At 44.5% G+C, this 15,944-nt stretch overlaps 1 protein-coding gene across 4 annotated transcripts in view; it reads right to left on the reverse strand.

Annotated features, from left to right (window-relative positions):
* Positions 1 to 15,944, reverse strand: part of sfi1 (SFI1 centrin binding protein) — a 235,048-nt gene that overhangs the window by 161,687 nt on the left and 57,417 nt on the right. For all 4 annotated transcript variants that reach the window (XR_010977296.1, XR_010977297.1, XM_068055387.1 and 1 more), the window contains exons 7-8: positions 4,730 to 4,847; positions 774 to 876 (exon numbers count right to left, since the gene is read on the reverse strand). Coding sequence is in view for 2 of the 4 variants with exons in the window: in XM_068055387.1 (XP_067911488.1) it covers positions 774 to 876; positions 4,730 to 4,847 (221 nt within the window). In the remaining 2 variants the exon portion in view is untranslated. The remainder of the gene's footprint in view (positions 1 to 773; positions 877 to 4,729; positions 4,848 to 15,944) is intronic.

Consider the following 15,944-nt stretch of genomic DNA (forward strand, 5'->3'; position numbering starts at 1 on the left):
GCCCAGAGCTGGAGGTTCAAATGCAGTTTTGTTTTCTTCTGAAATATTTGCCCAGTTTTGCCTTGAAAAAAAGTTCTATGCCTCAACCACTCCCCGTGTTAAAACACTCCATATTACAACAATCCTGTACAAAGAAAAGAAACTAAACTCACTGGGCAGCCATTTTGCATGTTTGAAGTAGTTCTACATCATCACCCTGAATAATGCACTGGTATTCCAGCAAAAAGGTTTTCTTAAAAAAAAGCTTGCCATGTTTTCTGGGTAAAGTAACTGTACTGTACGATACAAAATAAGAGACTCCCTCAAGATGAATTGAAGTAAGATTGCTATCTGTGGCCTCAACACCCTGTAGTTGCTGAAGGGGTAATATTCAGGCAAGGTTATCACTCCTATTTATCATCCAATGTCCCCCTGCAGTGAAGTGCCTGTGAGTGGACAACAATCCAAGACAGTACAAATCAGCCATGATGTCCTCTGTGGCCCTCTGCTAACAGTTACTGACAAAGGTTTTGCAGTATGGCCACTAGCTAAGGTCTGAGTGACTGGTGCCCTTGGAACGGTACCTTTAAGAGTTAGTTGGAAGGGGAAAATATGAAAACAGATAGACAATTAATATTCTACAAATGCCATACAATCTTATGTAGTTTTCAGATATGAGTAAAAATAACCAGATGTATACAGTACACATAATCAAAAAAACAGACACATGCAACACAGAAAGCACAACTTTCCTGAATCATCAAGACATATGAAAATTCTACCCTCACACATACCCTGTGCTTTAAGGTTTCTGCCCAATGCTGCATTGCTAAGCCGTCCATTTCGCTATTTCTTTCCTTCCTCTCCAACTGTTTGATCCAGATAGACCACGCAGCCCTGCAAAATACGGTGCTGGTTAACATGCAAGTTCGCCCATTAATCGATCAACAGTGGGCTGGGCAGCCATTGTAAGCTATATCAAATATTGAAAAAGGCACAGAGAACGGGATCTGTTGAAAATACAAAGAGAACTGCAGGAATTTACTGGTCTGTATTGATAGAGAACTTAAATTATCCAGAAATAGCCTGGGATGTAACACTTAACAGTGATGGACAAAACAGTCTGCACCAGTTGCTAAATGCAATCAAAAATATAGCATTGAACATGGTTCCGAGTAATAAATGGGGGAAAACATTTGAACTTGAAGGGCAGAAACACTCATCAATGCTTTTCTTAACTCCAACCAAAAACACTCCTGGTCAGGCTTCTACCATACATAAACTTGAGCTCATCCAAAAGTCTGGTAGAATTATAGAATATTATAGAATTTAGATTGGGGGCGGCTGTTTGAGGGTAAATCAACATCTGACATGTGGGAGTCTTTCAAACGTCAGCTGATTAGAATCCAGGACCAGCATGTTCCTGTGAGGAAGAAAGACAAGTTTGGCAAGTTTCGGGAACCTTGGATAACACGGGATATTGTGAGCCTAGTCAAAAAGAAAAAGGAAGCATTTGTAAGGGCTGGAAGGCTAGGAACAGAAGAAGCACTTGAGGAATATAAAGACAGTAGGAAGGAACTTAAGCAAGGGGTTAGGAGGGCTAAAAGGGATCATGAAAAGTCATTGGCAAACAGGATTAGGGAATATCCCAAGGCTTTTTATACATATATAAAGAGCAAGAGGGTAACCAGGGAAAGGGTTGGCCCACTCAAGGACAGAGATGGGAATCTATGCGTGGAGCCAGAGGAAATGGGTGAGGTGCTAAATGAGTACTTTGCATCCGTATTCACCAAGGAGAAGGACTTGGTGGATGATGAGCCTAGGGAAGGGAGTGTAGATAGTCTCAGTCATCTCATTATCAAAAAGGAGGTGTTGGGTGTCTTGCAAAGCATTAAGGTAGATACGTCCCCAGGGCCTGATGGGATCTACCCCAGAATACTGAGGGAGGCAAGGGAAGAAATTGCTGGGGCCTTGACAGAAGTCTTTGCATCCTCATTGGCTACAGGTGAGGTCCCAGAGGACTGGAGAATAGCCAATGTTGTTCCTTTGTTTAAGAAGGGTGGTAAGGATAATCCAGGAAATTATAGGCCGGTGAGCCTTACGTCAGTGGTAGGGAAACTATTAGAGAGGATTCTTCGGGACAGGATTTACTCCCATTTGGAAACAAACAAACTAATTAGCGAGAGACAGCATGGTTTTGTGAAGGGGAGGTCGTGTCTTACTAATTTGATTGAGTTTTTTGAGGAAGTAACGAAGATGATTGATGAGGGAAGGGCGGTGGATGTTGTCTATATGGTCTTTAGTAAAGCCTTTGACAAGGTCCCGCATGGCAGACTGGTGCAAAAGGTGAAGTCACAAGGGATCAGAGGTGAGCTGGCAAGATGGATACAGAACTGGCTCAGTCACAGAAGACAGAGAGCAACAGTGAATGGGTGTTTTTCTGAATGGAGGGATGTGACTAGTGGTGTTCCGCAGGGATCAGTGCTGGGACCTTTGCTGTTTGTAGTATATATAAATGATTTGGAGGAAAATGTAGTTGGTCTGATTAGTAAGTTTGCGGACAACACAAAGGTTGGTGGAGTTGCGGATAATGATGAGGATTGTCAGAGGATACAGCAGGATATAGATCGGTTGGAGACTTGGGCGGAGAAATGGCAGATGGAGTTTAATCCGGTCAAATGTGAGGTATTGCATTTTGGAAGGTCGAATGCAGGTGGGAGGTATACAGGAAATGGCAGAACCCTTAGGAGTATTGACAGGCAGAGAGATCTGGGCGTACAGGTCCACAGGTCACTGAAAGTGGCAACGTAGGTGGATCAGGTAGTCAAGAAGGCATACGGCATGCTTGCCTTCATCGGTCAAGGCATAGAGTATAAAAATTGGCAAGTCATGTGGCAGCTGTACAGAACCTTAGTTAGGCCACACTTAGAATATTGCCTGCAATTCTGGTCGCCACACTACCAGAAGGACGTGGAAGCTTTGGAGAGGGTACAGAGGAGGTTTACCAGGATGTTGCCTGGTCTGGAGGGCATTAGCTATGAGGAGAGGTTAGAAAAACTCGGATTGTTTTCACTGGAACGACGGAGGTGGAGGGGCGACATGATAGAGGTTTACAAAGTTATGAGCGTCATGGACATCGTGGATAGTCAGAAGCTTTTTCCCAGGGTGGAAGAGTCAGTTACTAGGGGACATAGGTTTAAGGTGCGAGGGGCAAAGTTTAGAGGGGATGTGCGAGGCAAGTTTTTTTACACAGAGGGTGGCGAGTGCCTGGAACTTGCTGCCAGGGGAGGTGGTGGAAGCAGATAAGATAGCGACGTTTAAGAGACATCTTGACAAATATATGAATAGGAAGGGAATAGAGGGATATGGGCCCCGGAAGTGCAGAAGGTGTTAGTTTAGGCAGGCATCAAGATCGGCGCAGGCTTGGAGGGCCGAATAGCCTGTTCCTGTGCTGTACTGTTCTTTGTTCTTTGTGCATGACAGAATGAGATCATTTGCCTAATGAGCCCGCACCAGCTTAATCGAGGAGCAATCCTGTTAGTCCCACTCCCCTGCTCTTTCTGCACATCGCTGCAAACATTTCCTTTTCAAGGTACATATCTAATTCCCTTTTGCAAGTTACCATTGAATCTGATTGATTCTGCGACCCTTTCAGGCAGTGCATTCCAAATCCTAACCACACATTGCGCAAAAAGGTTTTCCCTCGTCACCTCAAGTTCTTTTGCCAAACAGCTTAAATTTGTGCCCTCTCTTATGATCCACCCTTCAGCCACTGTAAACAGTTGCTGTTTATTTACTTTATCTAAACCCTTCATGTTCCCCATACCCTAAGTCTCACCCACCCATCTCCCGTGCTCAATGACCCTACATTGGTTCCTGATTCATCATCACTGCAAATTTAAAATTCTCATCTTCGTATTAAAATCCTTCCATGGTCTCACCTTCCCAATCTTTGTAACCTCCTCCAACCTTACAACCCTCCGAAAACTGTGCGCTCCTCAAATTCTACCCTCTTGTGCATCCCCCACTTCCTTCACCCTCCAATGAGCAGCCGTTCCTTCAGCTGTCTAGGTCCTTAGTTCTTGAATTCACTCTCTAAACCGCTCCACTCCTCTCTCCTTTATGAAGCTCCTTAAAACCTATCTCTTTGGACCAAATGTTTCATCACCTGTCCTACAATCTCCTTCTTTGGTTTAGCATCAGTTTTTGTCTTGGTACTCTTCCGCAAAACACCTGGGGATGTTCTACTAAATTAAAGCTGCTGTAGAAATGAAAGCTATTACTGAGAACTATTAAGAGGCAGTGATCGCAGAGAATTAGGCTTTCAGTCAGAAATGACAAAGAAAAACGATAAAAACAAAGCTACAACACTGGAATAGGGCAAATCTACAAGGATACAAAGGATCTAACTTTGATTAATTGGACAAAAATGTTGACAACAGTGGAGAATATTTAAATTATAACATTAGAAGAGTACACACCAAAAGCCTTCTGCCCAGTGTAAAGGAGCTGTGTGAATTTAGTGTGTATCTGATGCTTCTGCGTCGTAATGAATCCAGCCCTTGGTATATCTGACTTGGCTCCTATGTACACTGATGTATTTGACCCTTGGTATATCTAGCCTGGCTCCAGTGTAAACTGATGCTGACAGTAAATGGCCAAAGTAAATTCTGTTTTTCAGCACTGACATCCCTCAATTAATTAAAAACAAAATTTTATTGAAATATAATAGTTGTTGGTTTGCACTTACCGAACAGTTGCTTTTACACAGAACTCTTGTGCCTCAGCCTGCATCATACGCTTGGTTTTTCGAATGTGTACGTACAAGGACCAGTGGATCCAGATCTTGCGCAGCATCTGTGAACAAGCTGAAGCAAATACAAAGAAACATCATTGAATCAGTTCAAATTTAACCAGGATAGTTGCAGACTGCTGACAGTAAAATTATATTCATTATTTAAAAAGAGCCAGTGGTATACATAGCCTTTGGTACCCAACAACGACACATGGGGCAAGTGGCCAAAGAACACGACTTAGCACAAACTCATTGACGGAGGTTACAAGACGGCCTAATGTGGGAATGGAACTCTGAAGAAGTGGACCAACTGGCTCACTCGAGGAACATGGGAATATCAATTAAATGTTAACGTAAGCAAGCAGCTCATTGACCCAACAGCTCTCTGGCAACTTCAACAACAACAAGTCATATATAGATAGCACCTTCAATGTAATAAAACATCTCAAGGCACTTCACAGAAGCGTTATAAAGCAAAATTTGACATCGAGCTACATAAGGAGGTATTAGGGCAGATGATCAAAAACTCAGTCAACATTGCAGCTTTTATGGAGCGTCTTAAAAGGAGGAAAGAGAAGTAGAGAAATGGAGAGCTCTAGGAAGGGAATTCCAGAAATTAGCGCCTTGGAAGATAAATTTAAAATAACTATTTGAAATGAATCTTGACTAAAATGGTGATAATTATGCAGAATAATTTACACGGTAAAGCAGTGGAGTTAAAATACAGTTGGATGTTTGGCTGAGTGAGATGCAAGATTACAGAGATGAGTGGGCCAAAAGGCCTTTTCTCTTCCTTGGCTGTCAAGTCTTTTTTTTTAAAAAACAGGTCATGAATCAGTGCCAGCAAATCACACATGCACAGTTTTCAACTCAATTCACTTGCTTTAACAGCAAATTTTATATTCCATCATATAAAAGGTCTGCCTTCATCTCTTTTTGTTGAGTCACTTCTCGACTTCACCCACAATGATAAAATAAAATCACACCTTTGTTCCCAGCCACTGAAATACTTTTTATAGTGTAATTATTATTGTAATGTAACAACCAATTTGCACACAGCACAGCCACCCAAACATCACTGAGATAACAACCAAATGATGTTTTCATTGATTAAAAAAGCAGAAAATGTTGGAAATACTCAGCAGGTCAGGCAATATCTGTGGAGAGAAAAACAGAGTTAACATTTCAGGTCTGTGACCTTTCATCAGAACAGTTAACTCTGTTTCTCTCCAGAGATGCTGCCAGACCTTCCAGAATTTTCTGTTTTTGTTTCAGATTTCCAGCATCCACAGTATTTTCCTTTTTTTTTTTAGGGATGTTGGTTGAGGGATAAATCAAGAGCAGTACACGAGGTGAACTCCTCTGCTCACCTTCAAATAGCACTGTGGGATCCCTCAGTGTGCTGCAATGGAAAATCAGATGAGATTATGTGCTCAGGTATCTGGAGTCGGACTTGAAGCCCTGGCCTTCTAACTCATAGGCAAGTGTGCTACTACTGAGTCAAGGCCGACACGAAGGTTACAGCTGCCAGTCACTGAGTGAAAACACATTGTTACTACTGAATATTCTTTTATATTTAAAGTCGATAATGAGTGGGGCCTATATTCTTTATTTCTTTGCGTAATTAACTAAACTCCTTGCTACAAAACAGCTTTTTCTGTCTCCCTCATTATTAACTTCTTTTTCTTTACTTACAATCAGAAATTTCAAGCCCTGTGCCAGTTCCACATCGGAGCTGTTTACTCTAACTGTATTTCCCTGCTGACTCCCAAAACTTTTTGTATTCATTCACAGGATCTGGGTGCACTGGCAAGGACAGCATTTATTGCCCATCCCTAATTGCCCTTAAGATGGTGGTGACCACCCTTCTTGAATCACTGCAGTCCGTGCAGTGAGGGTATACCTACAGTGCAGTTAGCTCAGGAGTTCGAGGATTTTGAACAATGATGAAAGAACATATATTTTGCAAATCAGCATTGTGTATGATTTACAGAACAACTTGCAAGTGGTAGTGTTCCCATGCAGCTGCTGGTCTTGTTCTTCCAGGTCAGTGGTTCTCAAAATGTGGTCCGCGGTTCACTGATGGTCTACGAGGGTCCTCCAGGTGGTCCGCGGGCTGGTCCAAAATGCAAGTCATTGATGCGCAACGCCATGGCTGAGGCCATATGAGAGAACAGGCCAGAACCCTTGACCCCAACACTCACGCAACATCACACAACCAGACCGGCCCCCGCGTACACGGTGTTACGACCGAGGCTGGAGGAGTGCACTGTCTTTCTCTAGTTCCACTTCTCCACGGGTCACAACATATATTTAAATGTTTTACCCAGTTACTGATACAGCCAATTATATACTCTATTTCTATTTCAGAATAAAATCCACCAATCAGATTTTGTTAATAAAAAAAATTATTAAATTATAAAACAAGACTTATTGAATAAAGATGCAAAGCATTAACATGCAGGTTGAAATATGAAAGTTCGCTTCTATATTAACCCAACACACTCTCACTCTCTCACACACAGATACACTGGTTAAAGAAAAAAAAGTTTTCTTGACAGAGATCTCTTTCCAAAAAGACAAAAAAATATTTTGGCCAAATACTTGTTAATTCTTCAAAGAGAAAAAAGAACAAGATATGCAGTGTTCTTGGCTGGCCCTTTTAGTCTGGCATCCGGATACTCTTGGACGTCTGTCACTGGGATCTTTTTTGGAACAGTTCTCTTCAGGCAGCATCAAGGATTAGTCGGGCAGGCTTTTCAGGAAAAATGCAGCATCAATTTTTCCAGTCCACACACTGGATTCTCAGGGTTTCTCAAAGAGGAGGAAAAGGATGAGCTGGTGGATTCTCTCTTAGCAGGCTTACCACCAACTGACTCAAAACAACACGCAAAATGAAACTAACTCTTGACAACCATAAATCTTAACATGGCACTTCTCTGTAAACAACTCCCCTAGTCACCAAGGCTCCTGCGGTTTACTTAGCTTAAGGCACGTGACATCCAATAAAGGCTTGTTTTTAAACAAAATCTCAAGTCCTTCCAGTGACCTTTTAAAAAAAAACGAAGTCCAGCATCTATGTAATCTCTTCAGTCTTGCAAATGAATCCATTTCCACAATTTTTAAACTCGAGTCCTCAAAACATATTTTAAGAAATGGAAGCACTTTCATAACAACGGCACGAGCCATCATAAGCACAAGCAACAACAGTGTCGTTTTATAAGCAAGGCTTATGTTACCATTACCACATACAACACGAGAGCAGATTTTCAACACTTGTGGGGCTGAAAACAAAGAGGAACCGGCTGAACATGGAGGCCAACATGAGAATGAATCGCTCCACCTTGGAACCAGACATCACCTCATTGGTGTCTCAACAAAAGCAGCGCCATTCTTCTCAATAATTCTGATGAGTTCTTTTGCAATGGCAAGTGAAAGCGGGTGGGGTAGGACTGGTAGGTTGTCCGCGGGGTCTTTTGCCCTACCCAAGTGGATGAAAAAGTTGGAGAACCGCTGTTATAAATGGTAGAGGTCACAGGTTTGGAAGGTGCTGTCGAAGAAGCATTGATGAGTTGCTTATGGTAGATGGTGCACACTGTGGCCAAAGTGCATTGGTGGTGCAGGGAATGCCTGCTTAAGGTGATGGATGGGGTGCCAATCAAGCAGGCTGCTTCATCCTGGATGGTGTCAAACTTGAGCATTGTTGGAGCTGCACCTATCCTGACAAGTGGAGAGCACAGTATCACACTCCTAACTTGTGCCATGGAGATGGTGGAAAAAGCTTTTAGGAGTCAGGAGGTGAGTTACTCGTCACAGAATTTCCAGCCTCCAACCTCTCTTGTACTCCCAGTATTGATGTGGTTTCTCCAATAAAGCTTCTTCTCAATGGTGACTATGCCCCACTTCCAGGATGTTAATGGTGGGAGATTCAGCAATGGTAATGCCACTGAACATCATGGGGAGGTGGTTAGGTTCTCTCTTGTTGGAGACAGTCATTGCCTGGCACTTGTGTGGTGCAAACGTTACTTGATAATTATCAGCCCAACCCTGAATGCTGTCCATATCTTGCTGCATGTAGGCGCAGACTGCTTCAGTATCTGAGGAGTTACGAATGGAAGTGAACACTGAGCAATAATCACTTCCGGCCTTATGCAGGAGAGAAGGTCATTGATGAAGCAGCTTAAGATGATTAGGCCGAGGTCACTACCCTGAGGAATTCCTGCAGCGATATCCTGGGGCTGAGAAGATTGACCTCCAACAACTACAACCATCTTCCTTTGAGCTAGGAATGACTCCAACTAGTGGAAAGTTGTGCCCCTCATTCCCATTGATTTCAATTTGGTTAGGGCTCCTTGATATCACACAGGGGAAAATGCTGCCTTGATGTCAAGGGCAGTCACTCTCACCTCAACTATGGCTTTCAGCTCTTCTGGACCAAGACTGTAATGATACCTGGCACTGAGTGGTCCTGCTGGAACACAAACTGAGCATCAGTTAGCCGGTTATTTTTGAGTAAGTGCCGCTCGACAGGACTGTCATCTATTATCACTCTGCTTATGGGATGGTAATTGGCCAGATTGAATTTGTCCTGCTTTCTGTGGACAGGACATAACCGAGCAATTTAGTGGCACAGTGGTTAGCACTGCAGCCTCACAGCTCCAACGACCTGGGTTCAATTCTGGGTACTGCCTGTGCGGAGTTTGCAAGTTCTCCCTGTGACCGTGTGGGTTTCTGCCAGGTGCTCCGGTTACCTCCCACAGCCAAAGACTTGCAAGTTGATGGGTAAATTGGCCATTGTAAATTGCCCCGAGTGTAGGTAGGTGGTAGGAGAATTGAGAAAAGGTGGGGATGTGGTAGGGAATATGGGATTAATGTAGTATTAATATAAATGGGTGGTTGATGGTCGACACAGACTTGGTGGGCTGAAGAGCCTGTTTCAGTGCTGTACATCTCTTATCTATTTATCAGGCAGATACCAGTTTTATAGCTTGGCTAGAGGTACGGCTGTGTCTTCGCACTACAGCCAGGATGTTGTTGGGGCCCATAACCTTTGCTGTATCCAGCACACTCACCCGCTCCCTGATATCACGTGGAGTGAACTGGGTTGGCCAAATATTGGCACTGCAATGATGGGAAGCTCAGGAGGAACCAAGGTGGATCATCTGGTCATCATAAGGTCAGAAGTAGGGATGTTCGCTGATGATTGCACAATGTTCAGCACCATTCGCAACTCCTCAGATACCGAAGCAGTCCGTGTAGAAATGCAGAAAGACCTGGACAATATCCAGGCTTGGGCTGATAAGTGGCAACGAACATTCGTGCCACAATAGTGCCAGGCAATGACCATCTCCAACAAGAGAGAATCTAACCATCTCCCCATGACATTCAATGGCATTATGATTGCTGAATCCCACACTAACAACATCCTGGGGGTTACCATTGACCAGAAGCTGAACTGCAGTAGCCATATATATACCGTGGCTACAAGAGCAGGTCAGAGGCTAGGAATCCTGTGGCGAGTAACTCACCTCCTGACTCCCCAAAACCTGTCCACCATCTACAAGGCACAAGTCAGGAGTGTGATGGAATCCTCTCCACTTGCCTGAATGGGTGCAGCTCCAACACTCACGATGCTCGACACCATCCAGGACAAAGCAGCGCACTTGATTAGCACCCCATCCACAAACATTCCCTCCCTTCATCACCGACGTACAGACACCACTGTGTACCATCTACAAGATGCACTGCAGCAACGCACCAAGGTTCCTTTGACAGCACCTTCCAAACCCGCGACCTCTATCACCTAAAAGGAAAAGGGCAGCAGATGCATGGGAACACCACCACTTGCAAGTTCCTTCACTGTCGCCGGGTCAAAATCCTGGAACTCCCTTCCTTACAGCGCTGTAAGTATACCTACCCCACATGGACTGCAGCAGTTCAAGAAGGCAGCTCACCACCACCTTCTCAAGGACAATTAGGGATGGGCAATAAATGCTGGCCTAGCCAGCGATGCCCACATCCCAGGGAAAAAAAAAAATCTACTCAGCCCTTCTGGCAGAAGATGGTTGCAAATGCTTCAGCCTTGTCTTTTGCACTCGCATGCTGGGCTCTGCCATCATCTTTAGAACTGTGCCATGTCGTCTATATTGCCTCTCCCTACCCCTTCCGCCAAAATGCATCACCCTCACACTCCTCTGTATTAAATTCCAACTTCCACTTGTCTGCCCATTCTGCTAGCCTATCTATGACCTGTTGCAGTTGATTGGCATCATCCTCACTGTCTGCCACTCCTCCAAGTTTGGTATCATGGGCAAATTTTGAAATTTTCTCTCTATTCCAATATTCAAGTGATAAAGCAATAGTCCTAGCACTGAATCTTGGGGAACACCACTGTCTACCATCCTCCAGGCTGAAAAATAACAATTTCCCGTGATTCGCTGTTTTCTGTCCTTAAGCCAATTTTTTATTGAACCTGAAACTGACCTATTCCATGTGTCTCAATTTTGTTAACCAGCCTTTTATGTGATACTTTGTCAAAGGCTTTCTTAAAATGCACATAGACAACAACCACTGCATTCAATCATCAACCTTCCATTATTTCCTCAAAAAGTTCAATTAGATTTGTCAAACACGATCTGCCTTTTACAAATCACCGTTTAATAATTACCTCAAACTTCTCCAATTGCCAATTTTTTCCTCCTGATTATTGTTTCTAAAATATTACCCAGCACTGATGTTAAAGTGACCGGCCTGTATTTAGGAAGAACGCCCTTACACGCTTTCCTGAATAGGGGCGTCATGTTTGCCACTCTACAATCCTCTGACACCCCAAATCTCAGGAAGACTGGAAGACCTTCCTCTAGCTATCTCCACTCCCACTTCTTTCAGCAATCTGAGATGCAAGCCTCCGGACCAGGCAACTTATCCAATCTAAGCATAGCCAGCCTTTTCAGTACATCCCCCTTAAACTACGCCCCATCTATTACCCCTACCATCTTCGATTCGACCAATATTTTATCAGCATCCTCTGCCTCTGTAAACACCGATACAAAATACTCATCAAGTATTCCAGCCTTGCTCTCTGCCTGTAATTACATATCAACCTCTGTGTCCCAAATAGGCCCTGCCCAACCACTTACTATTTACATGCCGGTAGAAGATTTTTGGGTTATCTTTTATGTTGACTGCCATTCTATTTTCATATTTTTTCTTTGCCAGGCACATTTTCATCTTTACTTCCCCTCTCAACCTATTGTATTTGGCCTGCGTCTCACTTGAAGAATTCACCTGACATGGATCCTTCACCCTCTTTTTTTGTTTCTTCATATTCTCTATCTCCATCGTCATCCAAGGAGCCCTGGCTTTGGTTCCCCTTCCTTTCACTCTTGTTGGAACGTATCTAGCCTGCAGCTGAAACATCTCCTCTTTAAAGATCATCCATTGTTTAATCACAGTTTTTCCTGTCAATCTTTGGTTCCATTTTATGTTGGCTCGATCCCCTCTTGTCCCATGAAGTTCGCCCCTCTTACAATTTAGAAATTCTAGTTTAAATTTCTCCTTGTTCTTCTGCATTAATAATCTAAACTTTATGATACAATGATCACTCTTACCCAAGTGCTCCCCCACAGACACTTGGTCCATTTGGCCCACCTCATTTCCCAGCACCAGCTCCAGCAATGCCTCCGTTCTAGTTGGACTGAGAACATATTGGTCAAGGAAGTTTTCCTGAACACATTTCAGAATTCCTCCCCCTCCTTACCCTTTACTCTAACATTATCCCAATCGACATCTGGGTAAAGTTCCCCAATATCACTACTCCATAGTACATGCAGATTTGTTCCTCTCTCTCACTAGTTGGAGGCCGACAGAATACCCCCCAGTACCATTTGTGTTTCTCAACTCCAACCAAATGGATTGTCTTTGCATCCTCAGGAACATCCTCCCTTTCCAACACTACAATGTCTTCCCTAATCAGCAATGTCATCACACCTCCCTTTTCTCCTTCACTATCTTTTCTGAACATTTTGTATCCTTGAATATTAAGCACCCAATCCTCACCATTTTTAAGCGACATTTCTGATATTGCCACAACATTGTATTCCCACACGGCTACTCATGCTTGTAGCTCACCAATCTAATACACAACACTTTGTGAATTTACATACATGCATTCTAAACCTGTCTTTGCATTCTTCATAGTCCTTCTTAGTCTGTTCCTATCTAACATGGTACTACTTCCTTTTCTAGTACTACCCAACACTCTCATTCCTTTATGCAACTTATTCCTCTTTCTATATGCTGGTGCCTCTCACCCTGCCAATTTAGTTTAAACCCTCCCCAATAACACTAGTGAACCTCCCCGTGAGGACACTGGTCCCAGTCCTATTGTGGTGCAACCCGTTGCTTTTGAATAGGTGCCTCCTGCCCCAGAACTGGACCCAATTTCCCAAGAATCTGAAGCTCTCCCTCCTCACCATGCTTAAAACTACGCATTGAACAATCCCTATCTTCCTATTTCCACTCTTGCTCACGCGTGGCATGAAGAGTAATCCAGAGATTACTACCTTTGATGTCCTACTTTTTAACTTCCCCCCTAGTTCTTGAAAATCTAACCACAGGACCTCAATACCTGCTCTATGTCGTTGGTGCTGGCGTGTACCACAACTTCCAGCTCACACTCTTCTCCCAGCAGAATATTCTGCACTCTCTCCATGATGTCCTTTACCCCAACACCTGGGAGACAACACACCATGTGGGACAGTTACAGAAATGTCTGCCTGTCCCCCTAAACATGGAATCTCCTGTAAACGACTGCATTTCTACTCTTTGCTGTTCCCTCCTGTGCAGTCCCTTACTCATTAGTGCCATGATCTGGACTCCAGCAGTGGCACACACCTTGAAGACTCCTGCACCTCTTGCCTCTTGCTACTCTACTGGATGACCACCCACCTACTATCCTGAACTCTCACTGCCTCTGGGGTGACCACATCCTGGAATATACAATCCAGGAGACTCTCATCCTCCCTGATGCTGTGTAGTGACTCCAGCTATCCCTCAAGCACAGGAATCCTAGCTCGAGCTCAAGCAGTGGAGACACTTCCTACACATCTGGTTCCCCCAAGATACATAAAGTGTCCTGAAGTTCCCACATGGTACAGGAATTGCGAGCAACAAGTCGCAGCTGCCCATCTACAATCTAAAAATACTCTACTCACTCTGCTAAAATCTAGTTGGTACTTCATTTAAATTATTAATTTTAATTAATGCCTAAAGAACTGGTCTGTGCGACTACACTTAATTATTCACTCACTGTTATACTCACCCTGAGTGAGGTTATTAATTTCACATCTCCTAATATAAAAGAATGCCCTAGTTTGGAGAGAAAAAGACAAACGCTCACCAACTTATCTGGTTTCTTGTGACATCACACTTCCATTTCTCCACCCCCCCCCCCACCGCCCTCAACGCTGTTGGTTCGCTTTGAACCCTCCCAAGAGCTTTTATATCCAACCCACTGGTCTTGCTGTGCTCTCGCTCTTGGAGCCGCTCTTCTTTCCTCTCCGCCGGTCTCACTGTACTCTCGCTCTTGGGGCCTATCGCATGCTGCTTACGCAGTTTGGCATGCAAGTAATCCTGGGTTGTAGCTTCACCGGGTTGAGACCTCATTGAGGGATACCTGGTGCTGATCTTGGCATGCCCACCTGCAATTTTCATTGAACCAGGATTGGTCCCCCAGCTTGATGGTAATGGTAGAGTGGGGGATATGCCAGGCCATGAGGTTACAGTTGCTGGTTTGTGACTGAAGCAGTCCATGTAGAAATGCAGCAAGACCTGGACAATATCCAGGCTTGGGCTGATAAGTGGCAAGTAACATTTGCGCCACACAAGTGCCAGGCAATGACCATCTCAAACAAGAGAGAGTCTAACCATCTCCCCTTGACATTCAATGGCATTACCATCGCTGAATCCCCAACTATCAAGATCCTAGGGGCTACCATTGACCAGAAACTGAACTGCAGTAGCCATATAAATACCGTGGCTACAAGTGCAGGTCAGAGGCGAGGAATCCTGCGCGAGTAACTCACCTCCTGACTCTCCAAAGCCTGTCCACCATCTACAAGGCACAAGTCAGGAGTGTGATGGAATACTCTCCATTTGCCTAGATGGGTGCAGCTTCATCAACACTCACAAAGCTCGACACCATCCAGGACAAAGCAGCCCGCTTGATTAGCACACCATCCACAAACATTCACTCCCTCCACCACCGACGCACAGTCGCAGCACTGCGTACCATCGACAAGATGCACTGCAGCAACGCACCAAGACTCCTTAGTCAGCACCTTCCAAAGCCGCAACCTCTCCCACCTCGAACTGCAAGAGCAGCAGATGCATGGAAACATCACCACCTGCAAGTTCCCGTCCAAATCACACACCATCCTGACTTGGAACTATAGTACTGTTCCTTCACTGTCGCTGGGTCAAAATCCTGGAACTCCCTTCCTAACAGCACTATGAGTGTACCTACCTCACATGGACTGCAGCGGTTCAAGAAGGCAGCTCACCACCACCTTCTCAAGGGCAATTGGGGATGGGCAATAAATGCTGGCATAGCCAGTGACGCCCACATCCCATGAATGAATTTTTAAAAAAACAATTCTGCTGCTGCTGATAGCCCACAGCGCCTCACGGATGCCCAGTTTTGCATTGCTAGATCTGTTCGAAATCTATCCCATTTAGCACGGTGGTAGTGCCACACAACACAATGGAGTGTTATCCTCAATGTGAAGATGGGACTTGGTCTCAACAAGGACTGTGCAGTGGTCACTCCTACCAATACTGTCATGGACAGATGCACCAGGCAGATTGGTGAGGATGAGGTCAAGTATGTCTTTCCCTCTTGTTGGTTCCCTCACCACCTGCTGCAAACCCAGTCTAGCAGCTATGTCCTTTAGAACTCAGCCAGCTCAGTCAGTAGTGGTGCTACCGAGGCACTCTTGGTGATGGACATTGAAGACCCCACCCACAAAACATTCTGCGCCCTTGCTACCCTCAGTGCTTCCTCCAAGTGGTGGTCAATATGGAAGAGTACCAATTCATCAGCTGGGGGGGTTAGTAGGTGTTAATCAGCAGGGGGTTTCCTTGCCATGGGGTCCAGTCGATGTTGAGGCCT

This window comes from Heterodontus francisci, chromosome 23 (genome assembly GCF_036365525.1).
Source record: "Heterodontus francisci isolate sHetFra1 chromosome 23, sHetFra1.hap1, whole genome shotgun sequence".
Classification (NCBI taxonomy): domain Eukaryota; kingdom Metazoa; phylum Chordata; class Chondrichthyes; order Heterodontiformes; family Heterodontidae; genus Heterodontus; species Heterodontus francisci.